We start from the raw sequence: 17,112 nt of genomic DNA, 5'->3' as shown, positions 1-17,112 counted from the left end.
CTATGACCTCATGTCATATGACTACACTCTAGTTAGCCTGGAGGGAACACCTCTGTCAGTCTCTCTTGCTTTTTTCGCACGCACTTTTTTTCCTTCCCCTAAATCGCTTCTCATCACTCTCACTTTCTTTCATCCCCTCCTCCCCCGTCCGTAAACACAACAACAAAAACAAATGTGGCCTAATATTTCCCCGTCTCTGCTGGCTGTTGGCGAGGGTCAGCTGAGCACACCAGGGTGGGAGGTCGCGGTGGGAGAGAGAGTTGGAGGGGTGAAGGGTTGGGTAGGAGTGTGCTGAGAAAGGGGAGGAAGTGGGGAGGAGGGGTGGGGAGAGGCTTTGGCATTCTCCTCTGGTATTTTTCTGTCTGTCGTTCTTTCTTTCCCTTTCTTTCTTCTTCTTTTTTTTTTTAACCCCCCCCTTCTCGTTCCATGGATGGAGACACGGTTATCAAGCCTCTCTGGGGACAGACAATATGGTCCAGACAATGGCCTCCAGTCCAAGGTGGTGGTGGAGGGGGCGGGACACAGAGAGAGAGAGAGGGAGAGAGATGGAGAGAGGGAGGCCAGGACAGGGCCACAGGGGAAGAGAAGGGCAGAATGGCGCATTAGTTTTCAGAGCACGGACACTCTACTCAATTACTCTACTCTCTCTCCTTCAGACACACATTCTCCTTTTCCTCCAACACACACACACACACACCACTTTAATCTCACCCCTTTTAAATGAAGTACAGCGACACTTGCACTGCAAGCAGCACTGCTCACTCAAATTGGAAACAAGTTGTTATCGGCCAGCCACAAGAACTCGGTCTTTAAAAACTGTCCGTTCCTCTATAATTACAAAACGAAAGCCAATAAATATTCTAATAAACAGAAATAAACAGCAGCGGAAGACTCGATTCTGATTTAGTGGAAGTTGCAGATTCACAATAAAACGCCGTTCTTATGTCTACAAAAAAAAAAGAAAAAATCACAAAAGTTTGAAAAGTGTGAATCGATCCTACAATGGGAGAATTATTACTGCCTGACTGAAACAGCTGATTAATATGAACAATTCATCCCATTTCAGGTGTTTATCTGAGAGGGTAGTTAACAATTAGAGGTGCCTGTGCTCGAGTAGAGGGCATGATTAAATGTGCTCTGCCACTGAAGATAAATTAAAGTGACAAATATTGAAACTGTTGAAACGTGTCGAGGAAACCGAGTCAAGTCCTTCCGGCTGCTAATGCCGCTCTAGCTGCTGAGTCCAACGCAACTACTATCACTCCGTATCTGAGTGTGTCCTGCTTAAAGTGTTCAAAGTGTTGACACATCCACTGTTGTCTGTCTCTACCCCCTTCATCTCCACTCTCACACACACACACACACACAAGACGGAGGGGACAAATGGAGGGGTGTGAAAATCCACCACTGCTTTAACACCACATTGACAGGGACCTCTTCCTCTCTTTCCTCTCGTCCTCTTCCTTCACCCCATCACCCCCACCCGCCCTTACCCTCTTCATCTATGGCACTCTCACTTTTCTGTAAACCTGCTTCTTTTTCTTTGTGGGTGAGGAATGTGTCAGTTTGACCACATCATTTCTTTTCCTTCATCTCTCCGTCCAACAGCAGCGGCATCAGCGGCTCCTTCAAGTGTCTGTTTTTCTCTCTTCTTCTTCTTCTTCTTTTTTTTTTAAACCCCCTCTCATGATTTGGTTGCTTTGGCTTTCTCCGTTTCTTCCAATGTGTATATTTCTGTTCTGTTTGTGCAAACAGATGAGGCCGTTCTAGCGAAGGCAGTCTGTTTCCACTATTTTCAGTCTCACATTGGAAATTCTGATACACAGCAGAGCACTCAGAGAAGCAAAAAAAAGAAGAAAAAGTGATTGAAATCACAAAAAAGCAGAATGCAAAATTAGAACATGAAATAATGTAAATTGCAAAATTATGAGTCTTTGTCAAAGCAACAAGGAAAGAGATGAAAATTCGTGCATTGTTAAGTGAACGACACAAATATGACTTCTCACTTGCAAAAAAAAAAATCATACATTTACATAGAACTCTTTCAAACTCTTCCCCAACTGCTATTTTTAATAAAAAGTTAATTTTAGCAAACTGCATGATTTTCAAAGAAGAAAAGAGGAATTAGAGAAGAGGAAGTTTGATGGGAAGATGAAGAAGAAGAAGAAGCGCGGGTGAAGGAGGCGAGCGGGCACTTACAGAGACACAGGAACCGAGAGCATCTCAACCACCGAGGCTGGAGCGCACACACACTCTGGCAGCTCGCGCGCGCTCCGCTCGCCGAGAGACAAGCGCTCGACGTACACACTCGAAACGCACCGCTCAATGGAAGGTTCACCTCGCTCGCCCGCTCATATGAAAACACACACACTCACGCACACAAACACATGTAGCACGGCCACAGTGATGGAGTGCATTACTGGAAAGCAAGACTTTTAAGCGCTCTCCTCCTAAGTCATTGTAATCCCTGCATTTATCTCCATACATTCTGCTTTTCTGTGTAATCCTTTAAATTTTTAATTCCTCATAGCTGTTGTCATCTTTTTTTTTTCTCCCCTCTCTCCTCTAACCACTTTGCCGGATTGAACGGTTTATTAAAAACACTTTTTTTTTTTTTGCCACATCTAAATGTGTTCTTAATTCAAGGGGGGCCCCCCGCCCGACACACTCACAACCCACCCGCCAACCTCAGTTTATCTCTGAACAAAAGATTAGTTTCATCAGGGCATTAAAAAAACAAAAATAAACAGAGTGCTACTATAATGCAATAAAAGTCAAGCAGGCAAAGGGAGACAGGAGTGTGTATGTGTGTTGGTATTAAATCGTAGGGTATTATAACATAATCTGTCTCTCGCAGCATTAGCATCAAACAACCATTATTCCACAGGCAAAAGCCACTTGTGTTGACAGTGTTGGAAAAGGGCAAGGTTAGAGGGTTGACACCTCTAAATGAAGCAGGCCTGCACAAACAACATTGAAATTAACATTAGCATAAGGCAAGGGGGGAAAAATAGAAAAACAACACCACTGCCATGGAGACTGACAATAGGATTACTAAGGGTTTGCATGAATTTGGATTATGTGAAAAATAAATCTCAAATAAACAGAACTTTAAAAAAGGGAAGCGGAGCAGAGTGCAAACACTTCAAATACAGGATGGCATATTTCTATATTTTGGCCGATTATTTTTAAACAATTTAGTGTTTGAAAAAGAAGAAATGTTGAGTTTATTTCTGACTTGCTCAGATCAACTTCATATATATTAGGCTGGTTTAGGTTTGCAGGAGGAGTTGCGAGTGGACGCACGAGTAGAAGTTGAGGTGAGTGAGTGGTGCAGACAAAATGATGAGAGGAACGGCGCACACGTTCTGACTTTAACACACACACACACACACACCTCTGAGTTTACTTTTTCTCTCTTACAGACACACCAAGGTTTTGAATGAACAGAACTTTAGTCAGTAAACTCAAAGGAGGGCGAAAGAAAGAGTCCTTTCTCTCACTGTTGTTACAAACGCGTACACATATATTGCTTGATATACGTTTCCTTTGCATATACCAGAAGCGTAACAGTCAATCATAAAGTCTCCCCCCCTTACCGTCTCCCACTGTCACACACACACAAACACAGAGACGCACACACACTCTTCCAGACTCAAACTCAGCGGACTCGCTGAGACAGCTGCTCAACACACGCGCGCGCACCGAGTCCGAGTCTTCTCTTCACACACAGCAACTTTCTGCTTTATACCCCTATCCTCCCTGCCTGCATCCCGCTCCGTCCTCACCCTCTGTCATCTGTATGTGAACGTGTGTATGTGTGTGTTTGTGTGCGTGTGTGTGAGAGAGAAAGCGTCACGTACCTGTTACACTCCTGAGGTAGCTCAGGCTCAGTGAGCATGCTGGAGTAAGGGTCCGTCTCTCTCGACAACAACAACATAAAACAGTCCCACAATGCTCAGATGAACAAGGTTAGTCTCCCAAAAACAAGACGGGATAGAAGTGATCCTTCAACCTCACACACACTGCTGATTCTCTCTCTCTCTCTCTCTCTGTGTTCCTCTCTCTCTCTACTCACACACTTTCAGCCTCACACCCTCCCTCTCTCTCTTTCGCTCTGCCTCCGTCCCTCCTCTTCTCCCTCCCTCGCTGTAAGCTGTGAGATCTATGCTCTGCTCTTAAAGGGCCAGAAGCACAGTCTCTTTCTCTTTCGCTCAGTGCGTGACTGTGTGTGTTGGGGTTTGTGAGAGAGAGTGTGTGTGTGTGTGTATGCAAAGGGGAGGGGCTGTTTGACCAGAGGGCTCATCTATCTCTCAGCGTAAATGCACAGCAGTGCTGCCCCCTTCCACAAGTCCATCTCTCTCTTGCCCTCTCTCTCTCTCACACACGCACACACACACACACACACGCACACACAGTGTTCAAACACTCAGTTACAGATCATGTAGACACACTTCAGACTGATAGGACCACTACAAGCCCTCATACACTTTATTATGCAATAAGCAGGGAATTAATGACACCTAATAGAACAAACTACACGCCTCGTCTGAACATGATGCTAGCTGGGTTTTTTTCCAGGTTTAAATTGCACTACTGGGAACTTATATTGTCTTTTGCCACACACAGAAAATCCTGAGCATTAACTGCATTTAACAGGTAATCATTTTCAACTCTTCTGGAAAAACACCGCAAACAAAAATTCACTTAACTTACCTTAATTAATCACTTTTACTGCATTGCTGCAACCTTTTCGTTGGGTTTATTTTACTTTAATATTAAAAGCTACACAAGAGTTCTACAGAAAGAAGTTGGTCCAAGTTTGACAAATGAGTCTAACTCAGTTTGGGCCATTAAACACTTCTACACACTACTAATGCTGTTACTGAATGTATACATTCTGCTTTCATATTATCCCTACTCCAATGCTGTGGACTCATCCGTGCTTAATTGGTTATCTTGTCTTGTCCCAGCCTCTTTCACTGTCCCTTTGGTTCCACCGTGTTAGGAAAGTGAAGCTGTTTTGTGCTCAACTTTGATTCACATCACGCTTTTGACATGATTGGCCATGCTAACAGAGTAAAGTAAGAGAACAGTGGATGTGAAATAAACCTTGAAACGAGATTAATACGAGCTACCCCAACATTTAAGTGTCTGAATTATTTCAGAGTACTGATTTCCCTACGCTACAGGTCAAAAAGCAAAATTAAATGACATTAATACTACTGCTGTGTCCTCTACCAGTCTTACTTTTCACCACACCTGCATTCGTACTTGAGCACCATGCCATCTCTTGTTGTTATTCCTTTGATATGCATTTAAAAGCAAATTTTTGTCATCCGGGCCAAGCATGATGCATACAACTCACATCCATCACCCAATCCAACAATTTTGCACAGTCCAAAGCACATTTTCTCACCTCTGCTTCAGACCCAGCATACTTTTGTAATGAGTCAAGTTTCTTTTAAACGAGATGTATATCTACCAGTAGTCTACTTTAATCACCCATCTCTTTGTTTGTACCATCTTGACCTTTCCATGTATTACTGTGCTAACATTTGTTGCTATTAACATCAACATAATGTTAGAATATTTCTTTGCCTTTAATTAATGTAGGGGATACTGTCAAGGATATGCACTACAGGTATTGACGAATGACTTCTATCGTCCAGCCAATCAGAGTGCGCCTGTCTTCATGGCCATAATATAACAAATAAAAACCTTAAGTGACTTTAATTTCCTTTCATTTTCCTTTTTCTTTGATACAGACATTTCATTCTGCCACAGAGAACAGTCTCGTTACAAGAAGACAGCTGAACACTTCCAAAAGAACATATGCCGACGCTCACATGCATGAATGAACGCATGCACACACGCGCACAGTTTCAAAATCACACAATGCACATATGCAACTCGACTGAAACCTTCACCAATCAACTAAAACCATTATGTCCTTAGGTGTGCGTACCACACGAATGCCTGTGTGTATGTGTGCATCGGTGGTGCATGCTGCTTGCAGCCCTTAGTGCTGTCAGTCACTATTAAGGGTGTGTGGTCTGCGTGTCACACACACGGCCAATCCAGCTATTGTTCTGCGGAGCACAGAGAAAAGCAGAGCTGACAGACTGCCACTTCTGTGATACTTTAACACACACAGACACACACATACACACTCAGACACCGAGAGAGGCACACACAGAGGAAGGAGAGAAAGCAAGCCCTGTCACTGTACCTACTGTAGACAAGCAGACACCTACTGTATGTACACACACACACACACAACATGCATACACTGCTGTTCATATAGTGAGAGTACATTAAGATGTAGTGATGAAATCAAAAGCTCATTTTTGACTTGAAACAGCTGGAAACAGCCTTTCACAACATCCATTTGGTAGCTCTTTTAAAAGCAATATTCCTAAGCAGTTTGACTTCAGCCAGTTGGTGTGGAAGTAGATCATTTTTATTCTCTGTACTTTTAGTATTTTCTGTCCATGAACATATATAGAAAAGTCGAGCCTGAGACTGCATTACTACATAAAAAAAGAGAAGTAGTTCAAGGTCAGTGAAGTCCTCTTACCTTATGCAGGATCAAAAATTAACTTTCAGTCCCTAGAACTGTTACAAATGTAAAAACTGGACATATGCAACTATATATTTTTTTCAATCTTATTGCTGAAATGTTTCCAGCAAGAGTTCTAAAGAACAGGTAGCAAGGTAACATGTTAATGGGAAAGAGTGTCATTACCAGTTGGGACAGAGAGGGTTGGTGCCATTTGCCATCTGCGAGTCTGTCTGCCTGTGTGTGTGTGTTTGTGTTATAAAAGCAAAATGTGGTCCGGGGAACACCTACTGCAGCAGGAAGTACGACAAAGGCAGTACTGAGTATTGTGTTTATTTGCCTGTCTGTCTGTGAACAGATTTTGTCAACAGATTTTACAGGTGTGTAGTTCAGATTAAAATAAAGGCTGACTTCAGGGATGGTTGCAGTTTGACCTATGACATCAGAGTAAAGACAGCTGGAAATAAGGGGACAAGAGCTTCTTACCTCATCTGTATAATATTTACTCAGTTCAGTATCATTTCACGTTCTTTATTTCCTGTTATTGGGATACTTCACTAAATTGTATCCTTACACTTTGGCAATTTGTTTTTATAAGCTGACATGCCAATAAAATACTTGATCTGAATAAAACAAAAAAAAATTGGTGGGGATGTGGAGCACAAACACAGGAAGACCCACTAAATTCGGGTGAGGATCCAGATAAATAAAACTGTGAGACAGGGGGTTACAAATGACCTTTGAGTGTACCCTTCAATGTTTTCTAAAACATTATGCTTAAGCTCTTTCTTCTGAATTATGTTCTCATTACTAACTCTAGATTTCTATTGTTGGACTACTACTAATATTCAGTATTGGTTCAATCAATCAATCTTTATTTATAAAGCACTTTTCATACAAAGATGTAGCACAAAGTGCTTTACATGGTTAAAAGCAGCCCACCCCGCCCTCCAACTCACTCCCCACAATCTCATTAACATAAACGATCATGGATACATACACCCCCCCACACACACACACACACACTTAAAGAGTAAAATTGGGCAAGGTTCAGTCCCGCACTTCAATTTATGTCTGAAACAAGCTTGATTCTTCCATCCTTGAAGGCAGCTTCTGTTTGATTGGCTGTCCATCAGAAACAGCAAGTTTGAAAAGCAGGTGGGCTTCTGTGGTTACAGCTAAATCCCCCAAAATAAGATGCCCATATTAGGGTCATCCGCAATTTCTTTGGTTCTGGCTTTGACTTCTTCTCCTCCCATATCTGCACTAACATGGCGTTATTATCTGCGGCGACACCTATTGCAGCGGCTACCTGCGAGCAAAGGAAGCGATACACTTGTTGCACATTGGTTCGTAGCTGATGATTAGCCACAGGCAGATGTTTTAGGGAGCGGTTACATAGTAGTCCTCTAATGCATTTATCACCCTGTCATGTGTCTATCAATGATATCTTCCACACTCATTTATAGTCCCTTCAATTGCTGACATCGAGGACAAGAAAGAAAGAAACTTCTAGTTATTTCTCCCATTTTGGAAAAGTCAGTAAATGTTCCTGGCTCCCTACGGTCTTAAGTCACCACATTACTGTGAATCGCCTCTCTTTAAGATTTTAGCTCATCCTACTCTCACACGTTATTATTTCATTTATTTTATAAATACACTGCTACTTCTGGGTTTTCTGTAAATTAATGCAAACAAGTTAAAAATAACCCATCAGTATTTAGTTTACTTTCTGTATATATAGTATGCCAGTAAATGTTATGAGATGGTTTTATTCAAACACAAAGCTACTTAAAGGAGAGAAAAAGTCATGTGGAAATTAATGTTTTATACAAAAGGTTTGAGCCAGCAACTCAACACAGATGTCAGATATTAGTTTCTTTGGATTATCAACAACATTGGGTATAATAGGCAAGATTTTATAGCATCTGAAACAATACAAAGTCGACTTTAATTGACCCGTCAAAAATTTAACAGATACCGCCAATGGACGGTAATGTCTTTACAAGCTGTAGATGACAGAAACACCGTGACTTTATAATTAGATAACCTTTTAACAGCAACAGGTTGCTTTGAGTATTATGGGAAATCGGCCTGCACTGAGATGACCCCATGCCAATTTTAATTGTAGGATAAAATCTCTGTTTCTACACGCACTCATGCAAAAGCACCGAGAACATTTTATTAGCAAAAGTATTGATGGCCACATTAGATAACACTGTAATTCATGCAATTACGTTTATTTTTACCAATGCAGAGACAAAGTACATATCTATGCCTTTGGCTTCCTGCAAGACAGCAATATGAACATTTCAACATCAACAACAATCATGGCTTTAGTTTTCTATTTACCTAATTTAATTCATGGTCAAATAGAGAGAATACACTGGAAGGACTAAATCTAATCACATTCCCGACTAAATTGAGCCTCGATTGAAAACGGCATCTCTCCTTGACCCCGTGAACAGCTGCAAAACCAATGATAACCTCATTTGTGCATTACAGAAACTTAATTTCTCCATTATGCATCTGAGTCGCCAGCAATTGGTCAACATAACGGAGCAGCGCTGGCCTGGGCACACTCTTTAGCCTGCTCTCCGTCCCCGCTGGAGAACACTGGGAGAATAAGGATAAGACTCATATTTGTTGTGTTTTCAATACATGTTTATGAGAATAACACTCACACAATAGCCATGGCCAACAGCAGCTATGAGAGTTCACTTGCCATGAACTTAGTTGAGATTAATTTTTGACTTGACAATGTATTATATAGTCAATAAGATGGTGCAGGGACAATGCAAATGCACAGCAATCAGCCAACCCGAGCGTCATGTATAAAAAGCCTTCTGTGGAATTTGCACAGCAAGCATTTGTGAAAAAATAAACTTTTCTTCTTTTTATTTCAGGGACAACCACAAAATCAACTTTGTTTTTCTCTCTCCTGAAGTGTTATTTAGGTTGTTTTACTGGAAGTTTCCCCAGTTGTGCAGATAGTGTAGAAATATCTCTCTTCCCTTGGATATAAAGGAAGCAGCTGGCATTCCACTAATCTAAAAATCCACAAAATTTGTTCGGAGCAGTTTCATCGACATCCGACATCTTAAAGAAGCATACAGCTAGCTAACATTACAGCTGACTCAAGCGGAGCATCATTACTGTTTACACTGTGTCTCCAGTATGAGCCTTCCATCATAGATAGATGCAGACTGAGTACCTTACAGGTATATAACCAGTGTTGGGGAGTAACGGAATACATGTACCGCCGTTACGTATTTAAAATACAAAATATGAGTAACTGGATTCCGTTACAGTTACCGTTTAAAAAGGTGGTATTTAGAATACAGTTACTTTGTTGAAATAAATGGATTACACGGCGGTACTTCCCTGTTTCATATTGTCGCGGGTCAGGACTGTTTGGGTTTTGTTTGACAGCTATGTTCTGTTGTTCCAGGCGACAGCGTTACGGTTGCCATGGTTACAGGGCGACGCTCTCTCTCTCTGCGTGTTTCCTGGGTGAGAGAGGCCTTTTTGTTGTTGTTGTGCTAAGCTAATAGGCAGAATGCTACAGGTATAGCTCTAAAGAATGTAGCATCATAGGCAGTGTAGTCCGTGCTGCAGGGAGAATGGACTGCCATACCCGTTATGTGTCTGTGAGCGAGGGAGGGAGAAAAAGGAAAAGTACGAGCTGTCATCGAGCAAAAACGGGAGCTGGAAGCATGTAAATATAATAATAACCACTGCAGCCAAGAAGAGTGCCTGACGAGCCCAGTTGTAAGTAAGCTATTAAGACTCGACTGTACACCGTGTTCGTGTTTTCCTCCAAAAACAATAAGTTCCATTGGAGCAGCCTTTCAACGCCTCTCTCTGTCTCTGCTAGCAAAGTTGACCCAGACAACAAAGTAAAGCTAGTTTTCGGCTACGAGCCCGACACAGAACCCACCATATTAGCCAGAGGTCCTTTACTACGGTTCGGAGCCGCGGACCTTCAGTAACATTAATAAATCACAGCAATAGTACATTCACGTAGTTGTAAACAGCATGATAATATATTAAGTAATCCAAAGTATTCAGAATACGTTACTCTCATTGAGTAACGTAACGGAATATGTTACAGAATACATTTTGGGGCATGTATTCTGTAATCTGTAATGGAATACATTTTAAAAGTAACCTTCCCAACACTGTATATAACCAACTGATACAAGCGGAAGCCTCTCCAATCAGTCTCACCTCTGTCTTGGACTGCAGCTGGAGAGCAGGAATTAGGGGCACATGAACCGTCAGTTTCTCGGCAGAGTTTCCGTACAGCTCAGAACTGATGTCCCAGGCGTTACCACCTGCAGGCCACGATAATGGAACTGGATTATTTAAGGATTTCACCGGCTAAGTCAAAAGCGGCCTGTCCAGCAGGGCAGTCACAATTCATCAAATATACTTGTTGCATCACCAATGTGCTTCAGCGGCCTGCCCAAGTAAAGTCTATGTGCAGGAAAGCCTGCATATCACCAAAACTGTGCAACTCACACCAAAACAACCTAGAAGGCTCTGTCCTCTAACACAGAGTGCTCTAGGAACAACCAGTCTCCCAATAACAAAGTACTGCCTGCAGTTCGTGTGTTGCAGAAGAATTCAATTAAACAAAAAGGACCAGAACTTATTGTTTTGGCTGATTTAAAAAACAGGATTCTGAAGTCATTCCTAAGTTTCAAATGTTTGAGGAAAGTAGAAAGTGTCACAGAGCTGCTCTTTGAGGACAAAGCGCACACAGAACCAAACACACCATCACAGAGACAGGAAAAAAATACCCAGGCGATACAGCAAACATCCACTGTGCTGCAGATACACACACGTATCACACACTCATTCACTACCAAAGGGGGAAAAACACAGAGAGGCTAACATGTACAAACAACACACACACACACACAGTCCATTACAATGAAACCGTTGATGGGAGGCCCCCGTGTCGGGACCCTAACAGCTGTAGTGCATTAAGGGCCGACTATGTGCAAGGGCAGGGAGAGACCGGCAGCAACAATCCCAAAGCCCGAAGATACACACACACATGGTCGCATACATCACCCCCACATTTTCACAAACATTCATGCGCCATATTATGCAAATGCAGAGACACACACATCAGACACAATGTGGCAAATCAGTAGTTATGGACCTAAGAGGGCTTTTCGTGAAAGAGCAAGATCGCGTCTGGAAAATGACAGTTTGCATTTAAATCGGAGAGAAATGAGCGTGCTAAAGATTGTTGAATATTCCTGCGCTTTGTTGCTGTGAATCAAAGTTCTGGGGAAGAGCTGTCCAAAATTTTGCATTTACCTTTTCCTTTTTTCTGTTGCAGCCATTCTTCATAAGACAGAAACGGTCAATAATTTGCTTTCAAAATGACTGCTTTACAGTGATTAATGATTACTGGGTCTAGGATGCTAAAAATAAGTTCAGTAGGCAGCTGTACACAATTTCCATGATAAACACGAGTGCATCAGACTGTGTGTGTAGTTACACTTCAACCATTAAAGTGGTCCTCTTTGATAAGATAACTATACCGCAGTTTCTGTGGCCAAATATTGTGGTAAGAGATAGTCGAAACAACAGCTGACAAAATTATTTCAGCTCAAGTTCTGTTTACTCGTTTATCTTGGGGCCACTCACTGTACCACACTGTCTTAATAAGCAGGTGCAGTATGCTCAGTTGCCAGAGCACCTCCAGGACTTCTTATGTTGACAAAGAAAAAAAAGGTTGAGTTGGAAAGAACAGCCAACAAGTCTTCTAAATTAAAACAACCATTTAGTTGCATTAAAGGACAACACAAGCATTCTATTCTTGCTCCCCCATCTGCAAGTCAAAATCATTGGAGGCCAAACTGCAAAGCTGTGTAAACACAAAAGCTGTTTCTGCTTCTCTTATGTTTCTTCTTTCTTATCGTCTTCTGCCGTTCCAATCTATAGCAACTCCTAGAAACATAATTAAATGTTTTCAAATTTGGCACCAGTTTTTTAATCAGAGTTGGGAACTTTGGCACCGCCAATGCGCTTTTTATGTTTTTTAACCATAAGCCCAATTTTTATGAGGTGGAACACGAGGAACTGTTTAATGTAATGAATTAAGTAGAGTTTAATGACATCAATTTTAGTCATATTAGATTTTTGGAAAAACCTTAAAAATCCTAAACCTAGTGGTGAGGTGGCCCAACAGGGAGTGAAATCAGCAATGCGTTCGTCTATCAAGCAAGCCTAGGCCTGCATTTTAAGAAGCACACACTATATTAAAGCTTTGTCAACATGTTAACCCATTTGATGCTACCACCATACTGCATTTTATCAAGGGGTTTATGGGTAATCCTCAGACCGCACCTCACAAAATCCCTCATAGAGAACTTAAATTTTCAAAAACCATCATAGTTAATCTAATTTTACACTGAAGTAATGTAATATCAGCAATTATATTGACACCAAACTTGGGGAAAAATATCACATTGTGTTTTTCTCTATAATAATTCCACCAGACTTTGCTTTTATAACCCCAGTTGCTGCAGGGGGAGCTTTGTCACTTGAAGGTGACCAGATGTCTTGAGGAAGCTGCTGAAAGAACCGATTCTGTACTTCTTCTTATGAAATCATCTCACCTCATCCCACTTCTGAACACTTACAGTTTGATTACAGACTCAAGCCTTAATGCTGAACCTTTGGCATTTGTCCATCTTACACAGCAGCTTGAGTTATCCAGACGTTGAGGTTTTGAAATTGCGTTAAATGAAGCAAAGCTAATTATTTCAAGTTGCGCTGCCTTACTCACACCTGACGCGCTCTCAGCCAGTGCCGTGGCAACAACTAGTTCAAGTTTAAAGTGAGAATCAGAATGGAGATGTTCTCTGGGTGAAAATGCTTGCCTGATGTCAGAGAAGAATGGCCAGAGAACTTCAAGCTGACAACATGCCAACATTTACTTAAAAACCCCTTATTACAACCAAGATCTGCAGAAGAGCATGTCAAATGCAAAACGCATTGAACCTTGAAATAAATGGGATACAGCAGCAGAAGACCACACCGGGTGACACTCCTGCCAGCTAAGAACAGGAAGCAAAGGATACAATTTGGGTTCACCTAAATTGAACACTGGAAAAACATTGCCTGGTCTGATAAGCCTCAATTTCTGCTGTGGTGTAAACATGAAAGCATGCCTTGTGTAAACAGTGGTTGTGGTGTAATGGTTTGGGGGATATTATCTTGGCACACTTTGGACTTCTTCGTACCAACTGAGCATTGTTTGAATACCGCAGCCTACCTCGGTATATTGCCATTCTTTAATACCATCTTCTGATGGCTGCTTCCAGCTGAATAATTCCGGCATGCCACAAAGCTCAAATCATCTCACACTAGTTTCTTCTTGAATAAGACAGGGAGTTCATTGCAATCAAATGGCTTCCAGAGCTACCGAATATCAGTCCAATACAACGCCATTGGGATGTAGTGAAACAGAGCATTAATATAATGGATGTGCAACAAGTTTGCAGCAACTGTGTTACGCCATATGGACCAAAAACTCAGAGGAAACCTTTTTCAATCTGTGTCAACAAGAATTAAGGTAGTTCTAGTTGCAAAACGCATCGAACAAAAAGTCCAGTACTACTGAACATATCTGTCGAACCCGCTAGGGATGCATCTATGGAGGGATATTTAATTACTCAACATTTCCTGCTGATAAGGGATCAGTACAAACTGTTACAATGTTATCTACCAGTAGAATAACAAATGACTAAAACATAGCTTATATTGTTCCCTTACATTTATAACACTAGCTCTAGAACTAACGTATCAGTGACACAAAGACACATCAGAAAGAAGAAGAAGAAAAAACAGAAAATAGATCCAAAAATACCTGCAAAGTCTTATTGTTTCTCTGAAGGTCTACACAATTGACACTGTTGCATCAGATATTACGTTCTAGGTTACATCGCAGGACAGTCTTACACAAATATCAGATAACATTTCAGAATTGTGCATGAAGGCTCTCTCTCCACCTGTCTCTCAAAACTCTTCTCAGTCTCAGGGTGAGCTCATATATCAATACCTATGCCATCTTTTCTTCTCTCCCTCTCTCTCCTCTTTCTAGGGAGAGGAGGACAGAGGAGAGGCCAGTGTGGAGAGGCGCAAAACCGTGTGAAGTGGCTTTATCGTCGGGAGACACGTGCAGGCAGAAGACTCCGTCTGAAGGCTGAGTGGCAGGCGGCAGAAGCCATTAAGATAGAGCCGCTATCTCTTGCTGCCAGGGTCCTCTTAATACAGGCAGGGACTCGGGCCTCTGTCATCCACACATGCGCACACACACACACAGAAGCACACCTTCACTCCTGATGTACTTTAACTGACACACAGCGAACATGGATGTAGACATGTGCGTGTTCATTTACACTTACAAGCAATTCCTTATCTGTGTGTCTATTTTACCATCCTGAACCCATCAATCGTCACATAGGGAGGAAAACTGAAGAGATAAATGGGCAGGTAGACGGGTGGAGACCAGAACACAGACAAACAAATTACTGTCTCTGCCTCTTTTACGACCAAAGTATAGTGGTGTGAGTAATGTGAGGTAAAGTGCACGCCACATTTACTGTTTTGAGACATCCATGTGTAACTCATAAGATGCCTCACCCTTACCGAACTTGTTTGCATCCACAATTTCTCTCCTTCTCCCGTAGAAGTGGAGGCACTAGTGGAATGGACTCGAAAAGGTTGCAGACTTGTCCTGAAAACTTTTAACTGCTTTACAATTAAATACTAAACTGCCAACATTCCTGCATGAAATAAATATTTTGGTTTGGTTGTTGTCAGAGCTGTAGAGTAAATACAGAAACCTGGAGATTCTTGTTCTCCTACAAAAACTCTTCACACACCTTGGATCTGGCTGAACCAACATGACAGAGAACAGTCATGGTAAAAGTAAAGTAAATTCTAAGATTTTCGGATGTAATAAAAATGATCTGGTCCTTATGCACTTGATTGATTGATCCTCACCAAGTGTGAGCACCTCTATAAAAACAGAGGTTTTGGCAGTTGGGGAGTAGAAAACGACTAAACAAGTATGGCTTGTTGAGAAATCACCTTCCTGTTTCAAGGAGGTCTACTAAGGATCTGAAAATGCTAAAAGACTCTGAACAATATCCTTTAGGTTTGGGCCATAATGCACAGCACCGTGTGCATACACATGCATATCAGCACAAAAACCCATCATCTGTCAAACACAGTGGTGGAGGGGTCATGATTGTGGCTTGTTTTGCAGCTATAGGAGCTACAGGAGCCGGGTACCTTGCAGTTGTGCAGTTATCCGTCAACTCGTCTGTGTACCAAAGTATTCTGGATTCAAACGTGAGACCATCCGTCCATGAGATAAAGCTTGCCTAAAACTGGATCATGCAACAGGACAATGATCCCAAGCACAGCAAATCTGAAAAGAGTCGAGCTCTTACAATGGCCCAGTGAAAGTGTGTGTATATATATATATATATATATATATATATATATATATATATATATATAAAACAATTTTTATTTTTTAAATATCAAAACTTAGAATTTCAATTTCAAATCACGTTTTCTAATGCATTAAATTGACCTAATTTTAAAATCTGGTAAGGATCACTTTTGATGTCCTGATATCTCAAAACGACAGAGGATGTACAATAATGTACATTACTTTTTTTTATTTTTGTTTTTATCATGGCTTTATAATGAGGAGACATGGCACTGAAAAAAATCTGAAAAGAAATCTATGGAGTTTATTTTTAAAATGACTTTATCTGCACTGGAAAGGTTTTACTCCCTCTGAAAAATAATGTGGACCATGAAGTCCAAGCCTCAAACCTACAGTACTTATAGTAATCTTTGGGATCTTTATAGAGAGCCTATTTTTGTAAGTGTTTTACTGCACTTACACATCTATTATTAAAAATAATAGATACGAGCATAAGTAAAGGTGATATAAGTAGGGATCACTCTTATGTATCTGATGAGATCAAGTGAAATCTGATCGAACAACTACAACATCTGGCTATTTCCTGCTCTCCACATGTAAACAGAGGATAACAAAAAACTAATGAAAGTCACATTGATGAAATTTATATAAAGTATTCAAGGTAAATGTAAAAAGGTGGTTTAACTTTAGAGAGAGCCAGCCTAGCTGTCAAACTATGTTGATGACTTTTTGCCTCTTAGTCCAAAAATATAAAAATTATATCAAGCTTCTCTTTTAAAAATCTGTAAGCGAGTGAAAATCTACAAACAGTAAAGTATCTCTTTATGCCACTTAAACTGGCAGAACAGCCTTTAAAATAAACCTCAACACTGCACTGCATTGATTAAAAATGCATATAAAAGGATGGGGACAGTGTGCAGTCTGTCATGAAATGATTTACTTTTAGTAAAACGAATCAGTCCTGCCGCTGCATAGCCACACGTATTAGCCAGCCGGCTTGACAAATATTTGAATCAGTCCCCTCTATAAGGTAACACCAAAACAAAGCAGGAAACAAAAT

General features: G+C 41.2%; 1 protein-coding gene across 7 annotated transcripts in view; it reads right to left on the bottom strand.

Annotated features, from left to right (window-relative positions):
• The window catches only part of sox5 (SRY-box transcription factor 5), a 261,200-nt gene that overhangs the window by 86,534 nt on the left and 157,554 nt on the right, over nucleotides 1-17,112 (bottom strand). For 5 of the 7 annotated variants that reach the window (XM_006780534.3, XM_035908363.2, XM_035908369.2 and 2 more), the window contains exon 1: nucleotides 3,864-4,066. The exons of the other annotated variants lie outside the window; for them this stretch is intronic. In XM_006780534.3, coding sequence (XP_006780597.1) covers nucleotides 3,864-3,940 — 77 coding nt within the window. In that variant the 5' untranslated portion in view covers nucleotides 3,941-4,066. Of the gene's footprint in view, nucleotides 1-3,863; nucleotides 4,067-17,112 lie in introns of those variants that run through there. 7 annotated transcript variants of the gene reach the window in all.

The sequence above is a fragment of the Neolamprologus brichardi genome, chromosome 17 (assembly GCF_056152115.1).
Source record: "Neolamprologus brichardi isolate AB-2024 chromosome 17, ASM5615211v1, whole genome shotgun sequence".
Classification (NCBI taxonomy): Eukaryota; Metazoa; Chordata; class Actinopteri; order Cichliformes; family Cichlidae; genus Neolamprologus; species Neolamprologus brichardi.
The sequence above is the reverse complement of the archived record's forward strand: the minus strand, read 5'-3'. Positions and strand labels throughout refer to the sequence as shown.